This window comes from Nansenia antarctica (assembly GCF_963989245.1).
Source record: "Nansenia antarctica genome assembly, chromosome: 11".
Lineage (NCBI taxonomy): Eukaryota > Metazoa > Chordata > Actinopteri > Argentiniformes > Microstomatidae > Nansenia > Nansenia antarctica.
Window position 1 is genome coordinate 2,875,717 of NC_137681.1, and position 22,450 is coordinate 2,898,166.

Consider the following 22,450-nt stretch of genomic DNA (forward strand, 5'->3'; position numbering starts at 1 on the left):
CAATGCTTACTATGAGCTGCCTCTCAACAGAGCACTGACTATCCAACACCAACCGAGCAGTGAATATACACCAACAATACACAATATATTATCAAGTAGCCAAATAATAACAGAGCAGTGAATATAACACCAACAATACACAATATATTATCAAGTAGTCAAATAACAGAGCAGTGAATATACACCAACAAAATACAATAACAGTCAAACAGAGAAATAAAACGGCCGTTGGCTTCAACTAAACGCGCGCCTTACCTTCGGTCAGCACACCTGCAAACTCCTCAACTTTCAATAACTTTTTGTTGCAATTACTAATTGCAACTTTTGTGCAATAACTAAGCTTGGACGGAGGTCTGAGGCGAACAAGACACACGGTGGGAAACGCGCGACGCACCTGCCTCTGATTTAATAATTAGTCTAGAGAGTTAATGAGTCTCTTATGTAGGTGTGGTCGATGAATCCTATAGGTTGACACCTTATTAAACGACCGTCCTGATTGGATATCAATAATGATTGGTAAACAATTAGAATCGACCGTTCATGACTGCCACCTATTCACAGCTCAGTGTCCTCACGGTTTCGTATGCTAATATAATACTTGTAATATATTAACATCATCAACAACAACAAAATCATCATCTTCTAGCATTGTGACTGCCAATGGCACCTTACATTAAAAGTAGTCCTAGGCTACTTTATGCATGCATGTTGTAAATGTATTCATAAATGGACAGCCTACATTAAGGCAAAGTATTCCTTATTCAAAATGCTTATGGTTGGCCTGGGCATTTCATTCGTTCCTAGAGCGTTTTCTTTTTCGGCTCCGTTTAATGGCAAATGTGTGTCGGATTTAGTGGTGAAAATGCCAACTAGATTAGGCTACCTGAGAAAATGCATTCACATTTAATTAATAACAATAACATCGATGTTGTTGCATTAGATGTTGTTTCATTCGACATGATGAGGACGGTGGAAATTGTTGAACGTTTTTAGTAATCCACTAGGCCTATATATTAAATACACATATATTTGATTATGACGCAATCTTTTGACCAGTGTATTGCGTGAAACATTATTGTGACGTCATAACCATTTAATGCATAAGAGGTATGCCAATCATCGACAACATTCATAAACGCTTTGTCTATCGGAGTGTACACACGTACACAGTGTAAGGCTAATCTATGGATAGATTTCCCTAATGTGTGATAATGTCTAAACAGCGGCTAGACCAGAAACATGTGCGCTTCGATGTCCAGCTCGGGGTGTTTGTCCTCTCCACGCTCCTGCTGCTCCTTGCCTGGCTGATCCACCTGTGGAGAGATGAGAGAGAGGTAAAGCTGCGTCAATATTATTGTTGCGCAATGGAATTATGAATGAATGGACTTTATTGTCATTGTTACAGTACAGGTACCAAACAACGAAATTTAGGAGGGGTGACTCCCCTGGTGTTAGGAAAGGGGAAAAAAAAAACTTTTAGAAAAAAAATCACAAGAAGGGAAGGAGCTGGTTTACATAAATAAAGGCTATGTACACTATCCACTGTACTATACTGTACAGACAGACGACTAGGGTTGTCATATTGCACAATAGTATTATTCCACATTTATTTAAAGTGTCGCAGTTTGCAGGCTTGAAATGTACATGTTTGTGCCTCAGCACTACACCTGATTTTTTTTTCAGTCCAGCAGCTGCCATCAATCCGTCCAGACTGTCCAGGGCCCAGAACTTAGGTCTTTGCTGTGTTAGCGTGGGAAAGCACTGCAGGGCTCAGTGTTGGGGCTGGGCTCAGTGTTGGGGCTGGCCTCAGTGTTGGGGCTGGGCTCAGTGTTGGGGCTGGGCTCAGTGTTGGGGCTGGCCTCAGTGTTAGGGGCTGGGCTCAGTGTTGGGGCTGGGCTCAGTGTTGGGGCTGGGCTCAGTGTTGGGGCTGGGCTCAGTGTTGGGGCTGGGCTCAGTGTTAGAGCTGTGTGTTAGGGCTGTGTGTTAGGGCTGTTTTAGGCCTGTATTAGAGCTGTGTGTTCAGGCTGTTAGAGCTGTGTGTTAAGGCTGTGAGGGATGTGTGTGAGGGATGTGTGTTAAGGCTGTGAGGGATGTGTGTGAGGGATGTGTGTTAAGGCTGTGAGGGATGTGTGTGAGGGATGTGTGTTAAGGCTGTTAGGGCTGTGTGTTATGGCTGTGAGGGATGTGTGTTATGGCTGTGAGGGATGTGTGTTAGAGCTGTGTGCTAAGGCTGTGAGGGATGTGTGTTAAGGCTGTGAGGGATGTGTGTTAGAGATGTGTGTTAAGGCTGTGAGGGATGTGTGTTAGGGTTGTCTGCTTTGTGTATTTCAAAGGCTAATCCTTACCCTCCCATGTTTGTGTTTGAACAGGAGGACATCATCAATGAGACACTCAAGTAAGTTCAGATCAAGGGAGAACCCAGCCCATCTCATGTCCAGATGGGAGACGCTACCCCATCTCACCCCAGAGAGAAGCTGAAGGAGCCCAAGGATGACACTCCGCTCTACACCCACCGCCTGCAGCTAGTGGACAAGACGCTGGACCGGATGGATACTCTGTACCCTGACTCCTCCTCTACTCGCTCCAGTTGCCCCTCCATCTCTGAGCATTCGTCCAGGTCCTGCTCCCGGACGCCCTCTACAAGCCCTGACCGAAGCCCTACCCGGTCCAGACCAGATGGGGAGGACGTGCAGTGGAGGCAGTGGAGGCATACTCTGTACCCTGACTCCTCCTCTACTGGCTCCAGTTGCCCCTCCCTCTCTGATCAGTCGTCCAGGTCCTGCTCTCAGACGCCCTCTACAAGCCCTGCTCTCAGACGCCCTCTACAAGCCCTGACCGAAGCCCTAGATGGGGAGGACGTGCAGTGGAGGAGGCATTGCCCCCCAGAGGCCCAGCAACCCCCCAGGCGCCCCCTGGAGTCCAGCCAGAGTTCTGCGTTGCGTCGCTGGAGGCTGGCAGTACGGATGATCTGCATCATCAGGATGCTCCTCCCCGCCAGACTCCAATGGCCCCGCCACGCCGTCACGCACCCTCTGGCCAAGACGTCTACCGTCAGGATAGGACCCCTGGTCTTCTGCCCACGTGCCAAATCCCTGTGCCAGACTGTCACCACGGCAACGGAGAGAAAGCCCATCATGGTGTTCCTGCCGGCTGCTTCCATCCCCTTCATCTCCCAGGAGACCAGAGAGAAGCTGGAGTCAAATGTCCGAAGGAAAAACAGCCATCGGCTCTGGGGCTTCCCCCGACTCGTCACCAGGTACGTGGGAGACCTGGCACAGGACCTCCAGACAAAGCCCACCTCATCTCGGGTCCAGCCCACCCACGCAGCCCTGCGAGAACCCAACCCATCTCAGGCCCAGATGGGAAAACCCAGCCCATCTAAGGTCCAGATCGGAGAACCCATCAGATCTCAGGTGCAGTCCACCCATGCAGCCAAGGGAGAACCCAGCCCATCTAAGGTCCAGATGGGAGAACACAGCCCATCTAAGGTCCAGATGGGAGAACACAGCCCATCTAAGGTCCAGATGGGAGAACACAGCCCATCTAAGGTCCAGATGGGAGAACACAGCCCATCTAAGGTCCAGATGGGAGAACACAGCCCATCTAAGGTCCAGATGGGAGAACATAGCCCATCTAAGGTCCAGAATGGAGAACACAGCCCATCTAAGGTCCAGATGGGAGAACACAGCCCATCTAAGGTCCAGATGGGAGAACACAGCCCATCTAAGGTCCAGATGGGAGAACACAGCCCATCTAAGGTCCAGATGGGAGAACACAGCCCATCTAAGGTCCAGATGGGAAAACCCAGCCCATCTAAGGTCCAGATGGGAGAACACAGCCCATCTAAGGTCCAGATGGGAGAACATAGCCCATCTAAGGTCCAGATGGGAGAACACAGCCCATCTAAGGTCCAGAATGGAGAACACAGCCCATCTAAGGTCCAGATGGGAGAACACAGCCTATCTACGGTCCAGATGGGAGAACACAGCCCATCTAAGGTCCAGATGGGAGAACACAGCCCATCTAAGGTCCAGATGGGAGAACACAGCCCATCTAAGGTCCAGATGGGAGAACACAGCCCATCTAAGGTCCAGATGGGAGAACCCATCAGATCTCAGGTCCAGATGGGAGAATCCATCAGATCTCAGGTCCAGTCCTCCCACTCAGCCTGCCAGCCTATCTGGACCTATAAGAACCTGGTCTTTAAACAGCTACAGCACCTCCAGGGCCCAGCTACAGCACCTCCAGAGCCCATCTCAGCTCAGGTGCTGTCCACCCATACAGCCAAGGGAGAACCCAGCCCATCTAAGGTCCAGATGGGAGAATCCATCATGCTCCTCCCCGTCAGACTCCGATGGCCCCGCCACGCCGTCACGCACCCTCTGGCCAAGACGTCTACCGTCAGGATAGGACCCCTGGTCTTCTGCCCACGTGCCAAATCCCTGTGCCAGACTGTCACCACGGCAACGGAGAGAAAGCCCATCATGGTGTTCCTGCCGGCTGCTTCCATCCCCTTCATCTCCCAGGAGACCAGAGAGAAGCTGGAGTCAAATGTCCGAAGGAAAAACAGCCATCGGCTCTGGGGCTTCCCCCGACTCGTCACCAGGTACGTGGGAGACCTGGCACAGGACCTCCAGACAAAGCCCACCTCATCTCGGGTCCAGCCCACCCACGCAGCCCTGCGAGAACCCAACCCATCTCAGGCCCAGATGGGAAAACCCAGCCCATCTAAGGTCCAGATCGGAGAACCCATCAGATCTCAGGTGCAGTCCACCCATGCAGCCAAGGGAGAACCCAGCCCATCTAAGGCCCAGTCCTCTCACGCAGCTCGCCAGACTATTAAGGAGGATGTCTCATCCAGCCCTCCCATCAGTGAGGTTCCATCTGCCATTCAGCCTATGAGGAGGGCTGCAGCTCCAACAACAAGAAGAAGAAGAAGAGAAGGACAGGTTGTTGTTTCTGAACCAGGAAGCTATTAGTCCGGGAGCCAAAGCCTGCTTTTCTGAAGAACCTTGTTTTGTTGGGTAAACGTTTTTTTCTCTGCTGTTTCTTGTTGGTTGGATAAATACCTATTTTTCTGGGATTTGGGCATTTTGGGCATGAAGGGGTTAATATCTGAAAATGCTCAAGGGAGCACGGGGCACCCTCCTGTATGTTGAAGAGGTACCCCCAAGCAACAAGAAACAGCAGATTCTTTTTTTATTTACCCGACAAAACAAGGTTCAACCCCACGGCTCCCGGACTATATTTGTTTTATTGACCAACAGAAATAGTTTTGCGGCCATGTTGAGTTACAAGCTTCCTATGACATTAAGTGATTTTTGAATTTTTAATATTGAATGTGACACCATAAATTGCAAAGAAGAACAATAAACAACAACAATGTCACATGTGTGTGTGTGTGTGTGTAAGTAAGTAAGTAAAGTAAGTAAAACTTTATTTATATAGCACCCTTCCCAGCACGGGAAGCAAATTTGAAACATCAATGATTAAAAACACAAAGGGGACAACATAAACAAAACATAAACAGTAACAATAAGAAGGCTAAAGGTGACTGCCGGCCTGTCTAAACAGATGTGTCTTTAGTTGTCGCTTAAAGATTTGTTCTGAGGGAGCGGCTCTCAGGTCAGGGGGGAGGAGGGCGTTCCAGAGTCTCTCAGGTCAGGGGGGAGGAGGGCGTTCCAGAGTCTCTCAGGTCAGGGGGGAGGAGGGCGTTCCAGAGTCTCTCAGGTCAGGGGGGAGGAGGGCGTTCCAGAGTCTCTCAGGTCAGGGGGGAGGGCGTTCCAGAGGGGGGGAGGGGGGAGGGCGTTCCAGAGTCTCTCAGGTCAGGGGGGAGGATGTTCCAGAGTCTCTCAGGTCAGGGGGGAGGGCGTTCCAGAGTCTCTCAGGTCAGGGGGGAGGGCGTTCCAGAGTCTCTCAGGTCAGGGGGGAGGGCGTTCCAGAGTCTCTCAGGTCAGGGGGGAGGGCGTTCCAGAGTCTCTCAGGTCAGGGGGGAGGGCGTTCCAGAGTCTCTCAGGTCAGGGGGGAGGGCGTTCCAGAGTCTCTCAGGTCAGGGGGGAGGGCGTTCCAGAGTCTCTCAGGTCACGGAGGAGGGCGTTCCAGAGTCTCTCAGGTCAGGGGGGAGGGCGTTCCAGAGTCTCTCAGGTCAGGGGGGAGGGCGTTCCAGAGTCTCTCAGGTCAGGGGGGAGGGCGTTCCAGAGTCTCTCAGGTCAGGGGGGAGGGCGTTCCAGAGTCTCTCAGGTCAGGGGGGAGGGCGTTCCAGAGTCTCTCAGGTCAGGGGGGAGGGCGTTCCAGAGTCTCTCAGGTCAGGAGGGAGGGCGTTCCAGAGTCTCTCAGGTCAGGGGGGAGGGTGTTCCAGAGTCTCTCAGGTCAGGGGGGAGGGCGTTCCAGAGTCTCTCAGGTCAGGGGGGAGGAGGGCGTTCCAGAGTCTCTCAGGTCAGGAGGAGGGCGTTCCAGAGTCTCTCAGGTCAGGGGGGAGGGAGGGCGTTCCAGAGTCTCTCAGGTCAGGGGGGAGGGCGTTCCAGAGTCTCTCAGGTCAGGGGGGAGGGCGTTCCAGAGTCTCTCAGGTCAGGGGGGAGGGCGTTCCAGAGGCTCTCAGGTCAGGGGGGGGGAGGGCGTTCCATAGTCTCTCAGGTCAGCAACCGTGCGATCATTAGACGTCGGCTCTACCTCCTGCGCCACAGCCGCCCTGTGTCAGGGCAAAGACCCAGATGTTCTCTCAGGGATGGAGGGCAACACTCTCTCGTCCTCCTCTTTCTCCGTTCCCCTTCTCCCCCAGTATAGAGACCCTGTCAGGAGGAAGTGCTTCATGTATGTGCCCCTCAACATGCCATAAAGTAACTCCCCGACCTTTCAGACTAGAAAGCTCCTCAGGCAGTGCAGTGTGACATAGCTCTGGTTCTCTGGTGCAGGCTACTGTACACTGCAGACGTTCGATTTCATGGCATTTGTCATGGTAGTGAAATTAAAATGCTATTGAGACTGTTGAGACAAAATGGTGGTTGGAGACAATAAGGATGGACCTTAAGGCCAACACCCTCCCAACATTTAAACAGGCCCTCAAAACCCGCCTCTTCAAGCTCGCCTTGACCAGTTAACCCTCTCCCCCTCCCCTTCACCAGTTAACCCTCTCCCCCTCCCCTTCCCATGTGTCCCCAGCACTACCTTAATTAGGCCCCTATACTTTCTTTTACTTCTTTTTTGTTTCATTTTATTATTACTACTCAATCTTTTCTGTTTGTAAAGCGTCTTTGAGTGTCTAGAAAAGTGCTATATAAGTCTAATGTATTATTATTATTATTTACCAATAGAAAGTTAGGCAGTAAACTACAGAAAGAGGCAAAAGTGGCGGAGAAAACACATTGATTCATAACAAAAACGAAAAAACAGATTTGTCATTGGGAATACATTTTATTAGTAATAATAATCTGCCAAATATACAGCCATTATTGAGTTCGTCTACATATTATACATTTCATATATGTCATTTACAAAAAGTAGTTAATTAGTCAATTTCAAATCAGATCCGATATGAGAGAGAAACAGCAGATAACACATCGTCATTTTTCCCCTGCATTTCATGTACTGTATACGTCAGAGCTGGAGAAGAGGTCAGAGGTCGGCCTCGCCCTGGGACAGCAGTCAGTAGGGAGGGAAGGAACATGGGGTTTCCATAGAGAAGATTCTGACAGCACTGACACTATACTGCATATTCCAGACCACAGGAAGAAGCATGAGGACACTCAAGGCTCAATGTTGAGACCGAAAACAATTACAAAGAGCTGGAGAAAAAAAAAAAAGACAATGATTGCACCAATCAAATCCATTTTGATTACATTTTCATACAGTTTGTCGCAGAATTAATTAAAAGGGTTTGTTGCAGAATCTCTTGAGAGCTCTCGAGTTTTATTTTTTATGTACAATGATGATGAACTCGTATCTGCTCTCCGCAATTCCTCAGACAAAATCCAGTCTTGCCAAATACCACGAGTGCCTTTAATACACCGACTTATACAATTCAGTCAGGTAGAATATAAAACAGACGTGTGGGTAAATGAGACCATGTCATTGGTTAGTTCACAGCAAAGGGATAGGTGTTACACATTGGCTATTCAATAGTTATTATCAGTGCATTATTGATCAAAAACTGAGAAAATAAATTGCAGACTCCAGCAAATGAACAAAAAAAGAACATGTATTAACTTCATGGCCATATATTAACTTTCCAGGCCATATAATTAACTATAACAACGTTCCTGGCCATATATAAACTATATGTTTTTATAAATGAAGTGTAAACAAGCTTTTTCAATTGAATAGTAGAACAACTTGCAATTGACTTCACGAGATGCATTTTACAGTCTGCGTACACCATGTTACTCAACTAAAGGTTGCATAACGCATTACAATGTAGACAGGAGCTGCAGAGGATGTGGATAATCACCTCAGGTGTACCTTTGTTGGTGATGACTTATAGCACATTTACTCCATCGACATACATCATTCACCGCACATCCATAAGCACACAATAAAATCATACCAGCTACACAGTGTTCTATATATCATATAAAACTTAAGCAATGTTCTGGGTAGTTGTTACGTGAAACCAGTGCTTATAGATGTTATATATTTAGATGTTAGTTATTGAAAGATAAAATCATTACCACCGTTTTTTGTTTTGTTCAAACAAAAAATGCCCTGTTGTAAAAATGTTTTTGCTAATGAGCCGTGAAACAAAAATATGATTTCATTTTGAGTTCTTACAAGTGTTAATTTACAAAGCTGCCAGAACAATGAACATTAGAAATGGACAAATGGAGTATGAAGAAATAAGGCAGTGATGACAGAGCTAAATATCTTCTTAAAACTGTAAACATCTCAAACATCTCAAAATCCGACTTCCCCTCACTTATTTAAAATATGCAAATTCATAATCAAGTTTATTACTGGCGAAAATAAATTTCCTCTCTTTTGGTATTTGTTAAAAGTATATACAAATGTTAACTTTAACTTGCAAAGGATTAAGATTTTATTGGATTAGATTTCATAAAATCATACTTAAAAGCTACATACAAGTGGGAGAATTATCTGCATATATTTGTTAAAAGAAACATTTTTAATAAAACAAATTTAAAAATAATCTATAGCAATCAGGGTAAGAAGCAAAAGAAAAAAAAAAATCTTAAAAATAAAAACAGACCAAAACGTTCATAGCGTGATCATACAGTGGAAGCATCGTCAGGGGTACCGCCCGAAACACAGGATCAGATTCCTTCACAGGCCTTCTAGAAGAATCTTCCAGTAGCCTAACAACCGTTACTTTGGCATTCTGTCCATATGACCAAAACACACACAATCAATCAACTCAAATGCTTAAATATCAAAATCATGTCTCTCTCTCTCTCTCTCTCTCTCTCTCTCTCTCTCTCTCTCTCTCTCTCTCTCTCTCTCTCATTGTCATCACAGCAGCGTATTGCATTTTCCGTACAACTCTACAGACCATGACACACATAGTGTACAAGTGGACAGGCAGAAGGGGGACAATCTAAGCCATGGCGAAGGTCAACCACGTACAAGTATCGCTGCAGAGGATACAGGTTTGGAAAGAGCAGGCAATTTGGCAGCAGAATACATAGCTATTAGTACATAACAGCAATACTGAAAGTACTTAACCTATACACTGTATGATTATAGCAACTTTTAAGTGGATGAAGCAAAATTATTCCATCGATGTTCTGGGGGAACTAACGGACAGTTTGGAGGATTGTAAAAAGAAAACATGTACATTTTAGTGAATTATTATAGAAAAGAAGATCTTAAATGATCTGCAAGCAAACAATATGCAGGCCAGGGTACGCTTTCGGGGATAATTCTGTGAGTATTGATTACAGTAATTTTACCTGAGTTAGATACCTGTTAACAGTGGTAAAAAACAAAAAAACAGAAAACAAAACAAACAAACAAACAAACAAGCACATGTATCAGACAGAGAAACTATGGAGAATGACTTCATCGATGCATATAGTGCAGAACATCAGGGGAGGGGGGGGGGGGGGGATAAGACACCTCCATCCACTCTGCGCAGTAACATACAACCGGATACACTTGACTAACGATGACCGACCCCCCAACCCGCCGGAGGAGACTGAAGTTAGTTAGGATTTGTTGAGGATCTGCTGGAGCACTTGCAGCAAGTGTTTAAGCCCGTAGACGTACCCTTGGTCCTGGCTCTCGCTGGAGAACACGTGGGCAAAGTCAATCATCCTCACCTCCACGTCACTGGCCCTCTGCTCCGTGTCTCCTTTCCCCCGGCCTCTCTCATCCTCCTCCTCCTCCTCCTCCTCCTCCACTTCCTCCTCCTCCTCATCTTCTTCTTCTTCCAGTTTGGCTTTGATACCGTTCCCGTTGGGATGTTCCGGGTGTTTCCACGACGTGCTGTTGTTGTCCTCCCGGGACAACTTGGGCGTGGGCGTGGTGGGCGTCGTCACCACGGTTTCGGCGTTGACGACGACGTCGACGACGGGGCCGTTGCCGTGGTGACCCCGGTTGCAGCCCTTCTTGTGCATGGCGTACATGGTGGACAGGCTGTAGTCGAGCGGGACGCCCACGTGGATGTTGTTGTTGTACTCCACCACTTCCTGGTCTAGGTGACAAGCGGCGGAGGTGGAGGTCGTGGTCGTCATCGTCATCTTCTTCTTCTCCCCCGGGGGGTTCCTGGGGATCAGGGGGGTTTCTGGGGGCGGCAGGCCCTCGTACACGAACAGCAAGGAGCTGGCGTAGAAGGTCAGCTGGCTCTGCGTCTCGAACCACCGCAGGATGCTCTGCACCTTCAGGATGCTGGCGGTGATGGCGTCCGTTCTCAGAGTCGACCCGTTGTGGAAGAACTTAGACACACCTGCGAAACCAGAAACGAAACGACCGTGAATTGTTTTGATAATGCTCCTCTGACGACGGGGGGTGGGGGGTGATTATGATATCATCTATTCAGACGAATGTTCTACGAAACGCCTCAATTGAGAGACACGCTAAGGGCGGTACAGAGCCTGGCTCTTTTAAGACAGGCCTAAAAACCTTTTTATTCAAAAAGGCATGTGACTGCTGAACCTGTGTTCATTCTTGTGATGTATTTTGTGTTTTTTTTACTTATTATGGTTTTAGGTTATTTTGTTTTTAACTTATTATGCTTTTAGGCTGTTTTTTATTTTATTTTATTTTTTACTCTGTAGCACTTTGAGATTCTTTTGAATGAAAAGTGCAATACAAATAAAATGCATTATTATTGTTATTACTTAATTATATATTTTTTTAAACGCATAAATATTATGGATAAAGGAAAACCACAAATGATCTGGAACTATACCTCTTATTAACCCACGCTTTTATTTTGAAGGTCTCTTATCTGGCCACTCATGTGTGTGTGTGTGTGTGTGTGTGTGTGTGTGTGTGTGTGTGTGTGTGTGTGTGTGTGTGTGTGTGAGAGAGTGTGTGTGTATGGTGACAGAAGGGTCATTGTGTGGTGTCAGCTGACCGTCTTTGATGGTGTCCTTCAGCAGCCCTCTCCCGTAGTGCTGGTCGTAGGAGTCGTAGCTGTCAGAGCTGACCTTGTACACCTGGACAGAGACAGAGACACAGTCACAGACACAGACACAGACAGAGACACAGACACAGACACAGACACAGACACAGACACAGACACAGACAGAGACACAGACAGAGACAGAGACAGGGAGCCTTCCGTCAGCATTACATGGTAAATGGACTGCACTTATATAGCGCCTTTATCCAAAGCGCTTTACAACAACCTCTCATTCACCCATTCACACACCCATTCACACACACATTCACACACCGATGGCGGCCAAGCTACCATGCGCCGGCCCGCTCACTGGGAGCAATTTGGGGTTCAGTGTCTTGCCCAAGGACACTTCGACATGTGGCCAGCCGGGGCTCGACTCGAACCGCCGATCTGCCAACCTTGTTGTGATCATTAGACGGCGGCTCTACCTCCTGAGACACAGCCGCCCCACATCAATTGACAAGAGGGAGAAACAGTGTCACAGAGCAAAACAGAGAGTCACAGAGAGATTCTCCCCCCCCCCCCCCCTGCTTTCATGGTGAGAGCGGAACTCTGGAGGCAACGCTCCAAAAAACATGAAAGGGGGAGATGACAAATCTCTACTCCATTAAACTCCCTGTGACCTCTGCATTCTAGAACCATGGGTGGAACACTCACTCCCCCTAGTGGGGGGATGTGGAATATCATTTAAAAAAACACTTGTATACAGTTACGGTACATGTGAGAATACGGTACATGTGGGAAAACTAGGATTAGGGTTAGGTGCTAGGGTGCTACGGTTAGGGTTAGACATGCCAGGATGTACCAAGTCGACGTAGCACCTAACCCTAACCCTAGTTTTCCCCACATGTACCGTATTCCCACATGTACCGTAACATATACATTTGTATCAAGAGTTGATGCTTTGAGACATCTGTTAGCCTACATCTATTTCTTTCTTTTTTTTAAGTAGTTTTTTCTGAGTGGTGCAGTCCCACTCATATTTTCCTCTTTATTGACAGATACAGTAGAGATTTAGACAGGAAGGATGGGTGAGAGAGAGAGAGAGAGAGAGAGAGAGAGAGAGAGAGAGGAGAGAGAGAGAGAGAGAGAGAGAGAGAGAGAGAGAGAGAGAGAGAGAGAGAGAGAGAGAGAGAGAGAGAGAGAGAAGGGATGACATGCAGGACATGTCCGCGGCCGGAATCGAACCAGGAACCCTGCGGTTGGTTACATGGTCGACACTTAACCCGCTACGCCACCTAAGCGCCCCAGTCTACATGTTAACGGTGAGAGGAGAGCAGCAGTCAGACTATTTACCAGACAGACAGATTCCTCCTCCCCGTATCGCTGCCGTCATCAGGAACATCGTTATCATTACCGGTAATGAGGCTCATCTCATCTCACAGCTGATAAGCAGTTTTCCATGCTCCGTGCCACATCGCAGCCAGGACCCTCGGGGGTAAACAACACATTAAGAACTCCGGAACCAGAACTCCAGAACTAAGAACTCCAGAACCTTCCTAGGTCTGGACCGTGCCAGGCAGGTCAGCCGCTGGTCCTCATGCTGCAGGAGGTCTGACAACCCCCCCGAACTTTTAGGCGAAGAAATGTTCGAACAATTAAGCTGGTGCTCACGGACAGAGGGGGGGGGGGGGGGGGGGCGGGGGCGTGTGTTCCTTTCAGGCCAGTTTCAACCTCTTTTGGGGCTAAGAGCACACAGGCACACCCAGTGGCAAACTGTTATATGATAAAAAAACAGTGTGAAATAAAGACACATGCACATTTCACACCGTCACCATTATGATTGTCAACGGTTCTGTCGTCTTAGTGTTTCAACGGGCAATCGCTGAGGACCGCAGAAGGAAACTGGACATGAACTGTGCAGAACGAGGAGTAGAGGATAAAATAAGCCTCCTGCATATACTTTAAAGAAAAAGAAAATGAGGCTGCATCCTGCCTTTCGTTTCTGTCTGGCCACAGGACCTCATCGACATCACACCTCTCGCTCTTTTGTCATTGTGTTTGAGGTTCCAATGTTAGTGTTAAAGCCATAGAGAAAAACTGTAACTAGGAGTAGATAGTAAGCTGACTGTTTTAACTAGGAGTAGGTAGTGAGAGTAGGTAGTGAGCTGTTTTAACTAGGAGTAGGTAGGTAGTGAGCTGTTTTAACTAGGAGTAGGTAGTGTTGTAACTAGGGTCAGGGTTAGGGTCAGGGTTAGGGTGAGCTCATGTCTGACCAGGATGGTGTCACGCTGTCCTGGGAGACGGAACAGGAACACCCAGGAGGAGTAATGAGAGATGTCCGATGGAACCGATCTGGCAGATACAGACCTAACGGCCTCCCCATCCTGTCCTGCTGATAACCCGAGGTGTCCCGTTACAGTCCTGTCCCTAGAGATCAAACCAGTCACGTGAGAGGCAGAGTTCACTTGTTTTACAACCTCATATTCAGACGGTGTCTCATCCTGAAAGTTCAGTGTTGTTTTAAAAACAGCCACAACTAAACTTCAGCAAACGGCTGACCAAAAGAAAAGAAAACAACGGGAGTTAAAAATTAGACAAAGTTGCAACAATTGGAGCCAAATCACCTCCACAAGAACTAACAACCAGAAAGTCAGAATGTTCATTTTGAGTTGATGCAAAAATGTTGAACTTTTGTCTAACCAAGTGCATCTTGTAAGAACAAATGGTACTAGCCTCAACGATCCGGCAAGACAAGCTAGGATAGTTTGTGGGTAATTTCCTTGACTGAGAACGTACACAGAGACTGAGAACGTACACAGAGACTGAGACAGACCTTTTCCAAAAACTGATGTTTGTGGTGAAAACCAATGGGAAGTACAGAAAGACTGACCTTTACCTTTTCTTTTTACTGTTTTCCCCTGCTTTTATATTCATTCTATGCATGTAAATGTTTTTAGATATGTTAATTTATTTATTTTTCACTTAATGTTCTTATTCCTGTTGTAAAGCACTTTGAGCTGCATTTCTTGTATGAAAGGTGCTATATAAATAAAGCTTTACTTACTTACTTACTAATCGCCCCCAATCACTCCCACTGTTTTTGTGTTAGCCGTGGGTTAAAGGTACCTGAAGTTAGTAGTGGCTATTTAAACAACTGTAAACCTTGTACAGTACAATAGGATAGCTATTAGCTACACAATAGTTACACATCCGAGACCCAGGAGCAGGACAGGGGGTGCTTAACCGGTGATATAATTTTGCTTGTATGCAAATACTCGTACGTACAAATGTTCGTGTGTGCTTTTGAGGTATGTAAATATTCGGAATGTGTCATATGTACTCTCAGGGACTGTCATGAAGTTTGACTGTACAAAACGTCATTAGCTAAACAAAGAGCTTAGTATGGTAGCAGGCCTATTAATAGTCCAGTTGTATTGAAATCACACCAAGGCTAGTTTACACAAGCCTTGAATTTACACGTAAACGATAATGAGTGCTGTGTGGCCTAGTCAGCTAGAGGAAGGCAGAGGAATTAGGAATTTGGAAGTTGCTTTGAACTACTAAGACACTGCACCAGACCTGGCTTAAATACATATCTCATTTATCCAAAAGTGCTTTACAACGGCCTCTCATTCACCCGTTCACACACACACGCATTCACACACCAATGGCGGCAAGCTACCATGCAAGGCGCCGGCCGGCCCGCTCACTGGGAGAAATGTGGGGTTCAGTGTCTTGCCCAAGGACACTTCGACATGTGGCCAGCCGGGGCTCGAACCGCCGATCTGCTAACCTTGCGATCATTCGACGGCGGGTCTACCTCCTGAGCCACAGCCGCCCCCGCCCCTTGAAAGGATGTAACATTTGCGTAGTTTCTCTTGCAGTGCCTTTTTGGGACTAGTGCATCGGCTCTACTGTACCAGGAAGTCCTTTCAGAGGGACTTTTAATCAAAGTCGCTGCAGACGACTCCATTCATCAGAGCAACGCATCCGGGTACTCTGCCCTCCCCTCATGTCCACCACCCTTTTGGGGTGGTAGAAGTCTGAGGAGTTTGACTGGCGGTCAATGCAAATGTGTGGTCTTTGCTACTTTAATACGCTAAAATAAGAAAACAGTATACATTGACCGCCAGTCAAACTGTCAAACACTTCTACCACCCAAAAGGGGGCGTGATCATTCTGATGACAGACGGAGGACGTATGACTGCTCTGATGAATTAAGACCACTTATCAGGAGAGAAAAAAGAATCAATCATAATTCAATCACATGGCCTCTTGAAGCATTACGAGACGTCTTGAATTAATCTGATTGAAAGACGTGAAACCTACTCAGCACGTGGAAGACAAGGCTGCCTTTTAATATATTATTCAAAATTCAAAACTATTCAAAAACTGACAGACGATATCGGGGGGGGGGGGGGGGGGGGAATAAATAAATAAATCAAGAACCAGAGAGAACCACCCCAGCAACATTCAGCCACACTATATATAACACTAATGACTCTCATTACACCACATGTTCTTCTGGAGTGAGTTGGTAATCGGTCTGTAAACACAGGGCCGGTCCTAGGCATTTAGGTGCCCTAGGCAAGAGTATGATTTGATGCCCCCCCCCCCTCCCCCCAAGTTTTAGGGGCGCCACCACCACCACCACATTAAGCCACCAGTACTGCCTCATGGTTCGCAAGAGGCGAGTGTGACTAATCGCGAAGCGTAATAGAGACAGTAGGCTGAGACATATTTTCATAGAGACATGAAATTCATAGAGACATACGTTTATTTTAATGTTTTTGGGGGGGGGCCTAAGCCTATGCCTCGGACCGGCCCTGTGTAAACACTTTCAATTTCTAAACAGGAATAAAGAGAAACTTAGTGTCAAGCGTTACTACCAGTCTCTCACACACAAGACACAACCTCACAACCTGTCCTTTCCCCACCTTCACTTTCCCAACGAGGAAGGCCAAGGCTTCAGAGACCGTGCTTTTTCACGAGCTGCACCCCGCCTCTGGAACTCTCTCCCTCAACCACTCAGAGACTCACCCTCACTCTCCACTTTTAAATCACGCCTCAAAGCCTACCTGTTCTCCCACGCATACAACCTCCCCTACCCCTAACCATCTCCCCTAACCCTGCCACCCCCCTCCCCCCCTGGACACGCATACAACCTCCCCTACCCCTAACCATCTCCCCTAACCCTGCCACCCCCCCTGGACATGCATACAACCTCCCCTACCCCTAACCATCTCCCCTAACCCTGCCAAACCCCCCCCCTGGACATTGTTGTGTTAATTGTTCCCTGTGCCTGTTCGTTAACTCTGAGTTCTATGTGCTCATGTTATCTGTTGCTTGTGGTTTCTGCGTCTTCTGTTTCTCCCATATTGTCAGCGTCTTTGAGCCCCGGAAAAGCGCTATATAAATACAATGAATTATTATTATTATTATTATTATTATTATTATTATTATTATGAATGATCGCTAATGGTTAGCGGCGGCTAATCGAGTTTAGATATGGGGTGGCGGTAGCCTAGAGGTTAGAGAGGTCGGCTAGCAATCGGAAAGTCACTCGTTCAATCCCCGCCTCAGGAGGCAGCTGCATGTTGCCCTTGAGCAAGGCACTTAACCCCTAATTGCTCCAGGGGCGCCGACTATGGCTGAGCCTATGCCTAGAGCCACATTCCAACAATTGATTGATGAGTTCATTGCACGGCAAATGACAAGCATTCTTTTTCTTTTTCTATATAAGGTCAATGGACCATCCAGGTCTCCCATATCCTCTCCCGTTAACATGAACGACAAGAGCAGTTGGGAGCATGAGGGAGAGACACATGTCACAAGAATGAGGGTCACTTTAATTGAGGATGATGAGGAGAGAGAGAGACAGGGTTCCCACACCTTCTGAAACATCAAATTCAAGCACCCTTCAAGGACTTTCAAGACTCAATTCCCTCAAATTCAAGGACCCAACACGGCATAGTTTGAGACAGACCTAGATGAGAATTTATATAATAGGAACTATCCGCTCACAGACAACAATTAAAAAGAGAGGCTTGAATGTAGAGGCTTGAACACTAGATGGTCTTTTGCCTTCTCTACCACAGCACAGCAAAACAACATAAATTGTGAAAATGTGAAATATGTGAAATATGTGTTAAGCAATACAGAGACTTATTTACTAGTTGACGAGCTAAGTAAAACATTTTTGAACACATATTTTTATTTTTTTAGAGAGAGAGAGGGGAATTCAAGCACTTTCAATGACCCGTGTCTATTTTCAAAAACGTTTAAGACCTTGATTTCTTCTTCTCAAATTCACAAACTTTCAAGGATTTCAAGGACCCGTGGGAACCATGCATGTCACAAGGATGAGGGGGCCACTTTCATTGAGAATGACGAGGAGAGAGAGAGAGAGAGAGAGAGAGAGAGAGAGAGAGAGAGAGAGAGAGAGAGAGAGAGAGAGAAGGGGTGGTGGAACAACAACAACAAAAACAAAACAACAACAACAACAACAACGTACCCTCATTCCGAGGACCAGGAAGCCGATCTCCTCCATGAGAGGGTACTTCCTGATCTGCTGCTCTCTCTTCTCGTGCGAGGCGAACGGGTCGTAGCTCCGCTGGCCGATCTTCACGTCCATGATGCACGGCTTCTGGAACCTTCTCGTCACGTCTTCCAACTTCAGGTAGAGATCTGTTGTTGTTTTGAGAACCCCCCCCGACCACCCCGAAAATACGGTGTGGGAGAATTAGACATTAGACACATTATTAGATAGATTAACATATTGGGTTGGGAGATAATAGAGGAGGCTTTGTTTTGGATCAACAGCGGCAATATTCAGAGCGGCTGAGAACACTGATGTGATTGTTTCACGTTTAGAGAGCTGGAGAGAGAGATGGAGAGGGAGATGGAGAGAGAGAGCTGGAGAGAGAGTTGGAGAGAGAGAGATGGAGAGAGAGCTGGAGAGAGAGATGGAGAGAGAGATGGAGAGAGAGAGAGAGAGAGAGGGAGCTGGAGAGAGAGATGGAGAGAGAGAGCTGGAGAGAGAGAGATGGAGAGTGAGCTGGAGAGAGTGCTGGAGAGAGAGCTGGAGAGAGAGAGATGGAGAGAGAGATGGAGAGAGAGATGGAGAGAGAAGTGGAGAGAGAGATGGAGAGAGAGCTGCTGACAGAACGTCTTTATCAATGGAAAACCTGATCACTGGCGCATGCTGTTATAATATCCCAGAGATGTTTAGTGGTTTGGTATTGTCTGGAGGTGGTTTTACCGTTGGGGGTATCGGGCGAGGACCAGGTGCCGAAGTATTTGGGGAGATGGTTCTGGAGGTCCAGTAGACATGGGTCACAGCAGTCCTCGGCATAGACCTGAAACAGGCAAAGGACGCAACCTTTTTGAAGTACAGTACGTCCCCCACATAAACCATTTTATGGTCTCTCTCTCTCTAAACAGGGATCTAACAATCCAAGAAAGCTCTCTCTCTCATCTTCCTACAGCTTTTAAGTCGGGAGAACTAATAACATAATATCTTTTATCTGGGGAATCCCGTGTCATCAGTCAGTGAGTCATCATGTGAGAAACATATCAACGACGCATTAGTGTTTTAGAGAGTTAGGCCTAATGCTTTATCAATTTGTGTGTTACAGTACTGAAACCAAGTAGGCCTAGTGTATTCTACGCCTGGACATTTAGATCAATGTGACAACAGAGGAGTCCTGAACAAGAGAGCTTGTGAAAGGCTCTGATAATGCTCTGGCTGAAATGCTGTTTCAGTGGACATGCTGAGGCCAACACCTTTCTTAAGCCCTTAAACAAACAGATAGCCCAGGGGTTTCTGTGCAGGGCAATGTGCTGACCTTGCCTGCTGAGCTAGAGAAGTGGTACGGCCGTGGACCGCGTTGATACGGACGGCTGTCATTGCCTTAACACAACGTCCTCCCACACCCACTCGAAGGAGACAGAACGCTGCGCTTCCTCAAGAGCCACTTCATGCGCTTTTAATGGGGTTTCAGGACTACAGGACTAATCACTCGCTTTTTATTCGCTAAATTCGCAAAAGTACTACAGCTTCTATAACACAGCCCTATTCTTTCGAAGGGTTTCGTTAAGCACTAAATGTTGTTAATGTTTCGCCAGTTATCACAGTTTTATCACCATATCATAAGAGTCGTATCTCTTTCATATGACTGTGTGACACCCTAACCTATTTTTCATATTACCATGACAACCTAAGCGAGGACCTAAACTGACAGACGTAGTGGAACAGGCCACGTCAACTTAATGCAATGTTTAGTCTGTGTGACACAGAACCGTTCTCTTGTGGAAATAACTTGGCCCGTTCAAAATGTAAGTTTCACAAGTGGATTAAAAGACAGTTCCTGGTTCCACTGGGTGTTAGAACAATAACACTACCATGACTCCCACTAAATGACAGTGTAAATACTCCGATCTATACCTGTCAGTACATCAATATTTACTTACCATGCTGTAAAACTGCATCTCTCTTGGACCTCGTGGAGGAGGCTGCAGTTGTTTGAGCACCGTGCCATCAGGATGTTGCAATATACCTGTAGATAAAACCAGAAAAAAGAGGATGTGAGCTTATTCTGACAGATAAGATAGATAGAAGACCTAGGACTCCTTCTCTCTGCCTGCGCTACAAAGCGCAACTCAACGGGCCTGTTCGAATATTTAAAAAATGCAACCTGTCACAACCATCCAGCTAGCTCCCTAGGCTAATTACCGATATGACATGACTGGACAGGTATTAAGCTCTCACAATCAAGAGAGAAAGAAGGAAGGATCCGTTTTTTTTTTTAAAGTATTTGAAATAGGTGCTGGGTTTTTTTCTGTCAATGAAAGCAGGTGGCGAACGGTACTGAAAGTTGATAAGGGAGAGTTAGGAGTCCACCCTCTGGAGCAGACAGTCCAAAGGTTAACTCCTGTTAACGTCTAGTCAATAATAAAACAATGTGCAACTAACTTATCAGAGATGCTTTTAACCGATCCCAGTCAATCTTGCAAAGAAATGTCTTTAACTTAAGATTACACAACCTCTGCCGCCAGGAAGAACAACCGTACTAGAACTGAAATATCTATGTCGTCAAAACCATGACAGTGAAATGGTAAACACAGAGAGAGGCTCCCTTGGAATGTTGCTGTATGTTACATCATATAGGGCTGATGAGAAGAGAGGAGAAGAGAGAAGGAGAGAAGATTAGATATGGGTTGGGACACAGGGTTAGGCCTTCAGCTATGCTCTCTCTAACAAATGATTGACCTGCGCGTGCCCTGCCTTCCCTCCCTTCCCCTGCTACCACACTACTGCACCCTTTTACCACTACTACTGTTCTTGCTTCATTATCACTTTGTTTCTGTTTTATTTCTCCTGTATTGTTGATTTATTTATTGTCGTTGAAGGGGGAGTTACATACAAAATGCATTTCACTACATCACTTATGGCTGTATGTACAGTATGTGATGTACGTGACCAATACAATTTGGATTCGATTTTGACTTGGTTTAGGTAGGAAATAGACGGATGTCATTCGGTTACTATCAGTCAGTCAGTAATCGACTGTGAGGGTTTAGGCGTCTGTCAAGAGTCTTAAAGACAGCGACCTAAATACGCCGCTGACACCCAGCCAGGCAGACAGACAGGGGGAGAGAGTCCAATGAAATGCTCAGGCCAGATAGACAACAAGGATTAACTCCCTATCACCCTGGCGCTTGGTACTCAAGGACACAAACAACACAGGCACCCCCCCTATAATCATCTCAGAGTTTCAGATACGCCTTTCAGTCACAGGAGTCACAGGTGGGCTGTGTGTTGTTTGTCAAAGTATGTCGTCATAGCAAAGCACTTAAGTTAAGTTTGTTCCAATGGAGTGGTAGGCTTTAAGAGGAGTGTGGAACAGTGTCAGAACTGGTGGTACAAGCTAAACAGGATCTCACTTGCCTGACCACTATATAGCAGAGGGGTTTGACGCTTGACACGAAACACTAAATAAACACATTTACACATTCTATTGTGTGTGTGAGATCCTGGAGAGATAGATAGAGCCTCTAATGGACTTAGGAGTCCGCTTTTTCTCTGACCTGTAGACCTAATTGTCATCGAACATTCAAAAAGTATTTCATCATCATGCTGGATTAGAAAAGAAATGATCGTATGCAATTGGGGGGAAGCAGTGCAACTGTACTCTATGACATGGAAGGAAGGAAAGCACATGTGATCAGCAGCTCCAGACACTCACCTACTTTATCCACGCCATACTTATGCCCGGCCACCTGGTGAGACAGAGGCACGCAGCCGCCCAGGTGAGCCTGCTGCAGCCCCCCGCCCGCCTGCTTCTCCTTCGCCGGCCCCCCGACCCCGGAGGAGGAGGAGTGGCAGGTGGTGGTCCCCCCCCCCAGGTTCACCATGGGACTATTCAATTCCAGTCTTCCCAAAGCTAAAGAGGAGTCCATCATGATCTCAATGATGTTGAGTTGTTGACATTCGTGTGACACCAAATTCAATCAAATTGGGGGCTTTTCCCCACCCCAAAAAATAAAAAATAATATATATGAGTCACCTTATAATTCACATGTTGATGTTATGTAATCAGAGAGGAGAGGACCCCCAATGCACAATGTCGAAATGTCTTCTTCATCGAATCCGTCCAACGGGCTGCTGTCGTTGAGCACCAAGTCTCCTGATCCTGCTGCCCCCCTTTGATCTACAGTGTAGCCAGGCTCCTGAACCACTGCTGCTACAATGATTTTCATATCTTGAACGGCAACATAAATACAACAGTCTGGCCACATCCCACTTCCTTCACAAGGGGGAGAGACTTAAACACTCCTCTCTGGCTCTCTCAGCACAAAACTGTTCTGGTGGTGGTGGCACTGGTGACACAACACAAGACCGATCCACCGGGGAGGATCGGGGGTGGGTGG

The 22,450-nt window shown here is 46.9% G+C and overlaps 1 protein-coding gene across 1 annotated transcript; it reads right to left on the minus strand.

The window, feature by feature from the left end:
* Positions 1-7,447: 7,447 nt before the first annotated feature.
* Positions 7,448-22,010, minus strand: ipmkb (inositol polyphosphate multikinase b; the record flags this gene model as incomplete). The annotated part of the gene is given in 8 exon segments (XM_080541883.1): positions 7,448-10,315; positions 10,397-10,894; positions 11,528-11,609; positions 18,033-18,205; positions 18,780-18,876; positions 19,991-20,076; positions 21,766-21,988; positions 21,990-22,010. Coding segments are annotated over 8 exon segments (1,341 nt in total). The 3' UTR covers positions 7,448-10,154.
* Between the last annotated feature and the right edge of the window lie 440 nt (positions 22,011-22,450).